Below are 4,072 nucleotides of genomic sequence, written 5' to 3' on the forward strand. Positions count from 1 at the left end.
GCTCCATGCCGGGAGTAGGCCCCGGCTCTGGCTCCTCGGGGGGCTGCAGGGCCCGTCCAGGTGCGGGGGCCGAAGCAGAGCCCCCAGTGCTGGCCCCGGTGGGCTCCCCGAGGGTATCGGTGAAAAGAGCCGGTGTGGCTTCGCCTAAATAACACCCAGCAGCCTCCAAAGCCACCACAGCCCTCACCTGAGTTTCATACGTTAAGAAAAGACCGGTTCGCTACAGCTTCACCTTGCGGCCTCTGCAATTTTTATCAACTTTCCTCATTCAACATTTATTGCTGTGACAAACCGTATCCCTGCAGCCGGCCTCAGGAATACCATCCATTAATCTCCTTATCCATTTGGCTCCGAGGATCATCTGTTCTTCCCCGTATTTGCAGGATAAAGACATGACTAGGAAAGAAAAGTGGCTTCAAGCAGGCAGCAGAGTAATGCTGGAGCTGTAAAAACCAAACCAAAACAAAAACCAAAACAAACCAGGGAAGAGTTGTTCCCCAAAAGTAGCTGTAAAATTTCTCAGGTCTCCAAGAATCCAGTTTTCATGCTGCAGCATCAGTGTTGCAGGGGTCAATCATGGAAACACTGTATCTTGGTAAGTTTTCCCCTCACTGCTTTTTTTCTTCTCCCTTGTATTTTCCACAGGGAGAAGATAATTTCACTTACTGTCCAGCAACAGGCCTAGCTAAAGGAAATGAGCACTCAGAATTTGCTGGCTGGGCATTCCCATTTCCAGGGGTGTTTCTCACGGAGGAGTTCATTAGTGAAGCTGAAGAATCTGAGATAGTTGAACTGATGGATCGAGATGACTGGAAACCATCACAGTCTGGCCGAAAGAAACAGGTTTGACTTTAGAAACACGTTTGTTCTTAGATCACTCTGGAAAAGGAAAGCTGTTCTCAGTTAAACCCCAAAACATTTAAATGTTCCATTAAATGTTTTCCTCTGAAAGCTTTTCCTGAAAGCAGTTGCAACAATTAATTGTAATTAAAGTCAGCTTCTTGCAAAAAATATATGGTAATTGTAACAAATCATACTTGATGGTGCGTGCTCAGGCATTAAAGTTCACCCAATCTCCAAGTGAAAGGAATGGGTGTTTTGGTTTGTTTTTATGTTACAAGTGAGAAATCTAATTCCAGAGAGATTAATGTAGCTTCACTGAGTCCTTTTGCAACCTGTTGACCAGGTCACTGGAAGAGATGAGGACTCAAAAGTCTTGACCATGAGCCCTGTAGGGATCACAACCTCTCCAAAAAAGACTTGTCCTAGATTTTTCCTTAACACCAGCCTTTCCTCCCTCTTCTTTTCCAACAGGACTATGGACCCAAAGTGAACTTCAAGAAACAAAGGCTGAAAGCTGGCAGCTTTACCGGTTTGCCAAGTTTTAGTCAGAAGATTGTGGCACAAATGAAGGCCTGCTCTGTACTAGGCGGTTTCTTACCTGTTGAACAATGTAATCTGGACTACATGCCAGAAAGAGGTTCTGCCATCGACCCACATTTTGATGACTGGTGGCTTTGGGGAGAGCGTCTGGTTAGTTTAAACTTGCTCTCAAAAACCGTGCTATCCATGTCTTGTGATTCAGAGGACAGCATCCAATTATTTCCCACCTTCAGTAAAGAAAACGGGGAATTAAGTCCCCCTGGATCTTTTACACAGATGTCAGCTTGCAAAAATGCAGGCAAAGAGGGAACCAATTACACTTTATCCCCAAAGCTTGCTCCAAGTAAAGAGGTGACTGTTGCCATTCACTTACCCCGGAGGTCTCTGGTGGTGCTGTACGGTGACGCACGGTACAAGTGGAAACACGCGATTTACCGCAGGCACATAGAGCATCGCCGGATCTGTGTCACGTTCAGGGAGCTGTCTGCAGAGTTCAGTGCCGGAGGAAGGCATGAGGAACTGGGCAAAGAACTGCTAGAAATAGCTCTTTCATTTCAAGGAAGACCAGTGTGATCAGCAAGAGGAAGCCAAAATTGTGTTTTGTTAGGAAATTTGAAAAATAAAAGTAGAGAATTTGTACAACTCTGTTTATTTCTGATGTGTGTGTAAGGAACCAGGTGGGTACAGAGATGAGCTCAATCAAATGGAAATTTAACAAACAGAAATAAGGGAGTGCAAGGAAGGGGTGGGCTGCTTGTGTCTTCAAAGACTGTCCCAGGCAATGGAAGCTTTTAGGTGAAGTCAGAAAGGAGCTGTTGTATTCATTAGCTGTATTGTAACAAAATACAAAAAGCAAATAGCCAGTTCTTAAAGACTTAAATTGAACCAAGAAAGAAACTTTGAACTGTTAAACTGAGCTGAGTATCAAACAGCCCTTGGCACAGATTCAGCCCAAGCTCTGCCGCAGATTTTAACCTTTCCTGGCCCATACTTGGTTCTGTCACACTGCTCTGTGCCGTAGGGACACAACTATCTTCTCACCTGCTTCAGATAGGTCCTTTAGAGATCAGCTCTCCAGGGGAGGAGGGTAAGCAAGCATCTCCACAGATAGCACAGCACACTGCAAACTAATTAAAGTAATTATCCTTTGCTGAAGATTCATGCTCTAACAGTGAGGATTAATCAGAAATACCGTGTGTGACCTGTATCTTCTGGGACCAAAGAACAGGATTTGCAGAGGGCTGATGTCGACTCTTCTGCAGAGACAGCTTGGACAGAGTTCAGACCAAAGTCTTGCACAGACTGTGTTATTTTCTGATCATTTGTCATCTCTGAACCCCGCTGTCAACTCTCAGTAGCAAGAGTCTGATTTTGGGAATAAGCTGGGCAACAGACTGCAACACTGGCAGCTATCATTTTTTTTCTTGGCACCTCCAGCAGTCAGGTTTGAATCATGCCTTGTACCTAAGATTCAAGTAGTCATTTGTAGCAGAAGCTGATCTGAGGCCATCTGTCTGCTCTGAACAAACTTCTGTGCTCTTGAAAATGAAGTTGTGCCATGGAAAAAGGGTGATCCTTTAATAAACACAGATGTGTCATCATCAAAACTATTCAGCACAGTCATACCTACAGCAGTAAACCAAGACTTTACAGTGCTGCCTGGTTTTGGTGAGTGAGGAGAGGGGACACATTTATACATGGGATCTCAGCGTCCCTGCACAGCTGTATCCTATTCTAGCAGCACTTCCTTGTGCACTCATGCCATGGACACTGCCCTCCACTTCAGGAATTGTGAGGAAAACAGCTCTTCACCCAACCAAACAGTTACTAGAAATTAGTTGGGTGAATCAGGGTATTTTTTATCTGTTTAAGCTAGCAGACAGAACGCCACTCCATGGCTGCAATGAACCAGTTTGTCTAGCTCAGTATTTAAACAGTTGTGGACATCTAGGTGGTAATTCCAACAGAAACCCATGAGCAAGGCTCCCACGGGCAGTCCTAAACCCCAAACCATCCATCCATCTCCATGTTAGGAGTGTCACCTAACATGGTCCAGCAGCGGTTTTGGCAGTCACAGCATACCCTCTCTGATGGAATCCTGTCACTGCCAATGCAGCCAGTCAACATCCAACAGCCAGCTCACAGCGAGCTTCATCCCAGGAAACTTCTCATAGGCTGCAACTTCTCCAGCTCACTCCCAAAAGCAGGGCCTTGTGCCCTCAGGAGAGCAGTTCCTGACCTTTTCCCAGCAGACTGGTGTGATCAGCACTGTGTCACTGGTGTCCACAGGGCTCAGCAGCCGTAGAGAGCATGATGTGCCGAGGCCAGCACCTGGAGCTGCTGTGGGAGCAGAGGACCTTTGGCCAAGGAGGAGGAGATGGCTGGCAGCCTGCTGGAGCTCAGCACAAAGCCACACTGTGGGAGGAAACCCAGGGCAAGCTTTCATAGATAAAGCAAGCGTTGAGCCCATATCTCATCACCCTTTCAGTACTGAGCCTCTCCAGCAAACTGCAGCAATCAAATATTTCCATTAATGCTTGGCCCTTATTTCCAATACTCCCTTTTAGATTAAAATTGTGCTCTCAGCCTGTTAAAATACTTCCCATGCGCGTACCTGCTGTTTCATTCTCTCCACAGTGAAAGCAGATGATGGCTTCTGATGAATCAGAGTGCCACAATAACAAGATAC

The 4,072-nt window shown here is 46.0% G+C and overlaps 1 protein-coding gene across 1 annotated transcript; it reads left to right on the forward strand.

The window, feature by feature from the left end:
* Positions 1-645: 645 nt before the first annotated feature.
* Positions 646-2,025, forward strand: ALKBH4 (alkB homolog 4, lysine demethylase; the record flags this gene model as incomplete). The annotated part of the gene is made up of 2 exons (XM_010175171.1): positions 646-843; positions 1,315-2,025. Coding segments are annotated over 2 exons (840 nt in total), but the record flags the coding sequence as incomplete, so codon positions are not given.
* Positions 2,026-4,072: the final 2,047 nt, after the last annotated feature.

This window comes from Antrostomus carolinensis, unplaced genomic scaffold, assembly GCF_000700745.2.
Source record: "Antrostomus carolinensis isolate BGI_N321 unplaced genomic scaffold, ASM70074v2 scaffold52589, whole genome shotgun sequence".
Taxonomy (NCBI): domain Eukaryota; kingdom Metazoa; phylum Chordata; class Aves; order Caprimulgiformes; family Caprimulgidae; genus Antrostomus; species Antrostomus carolinensis.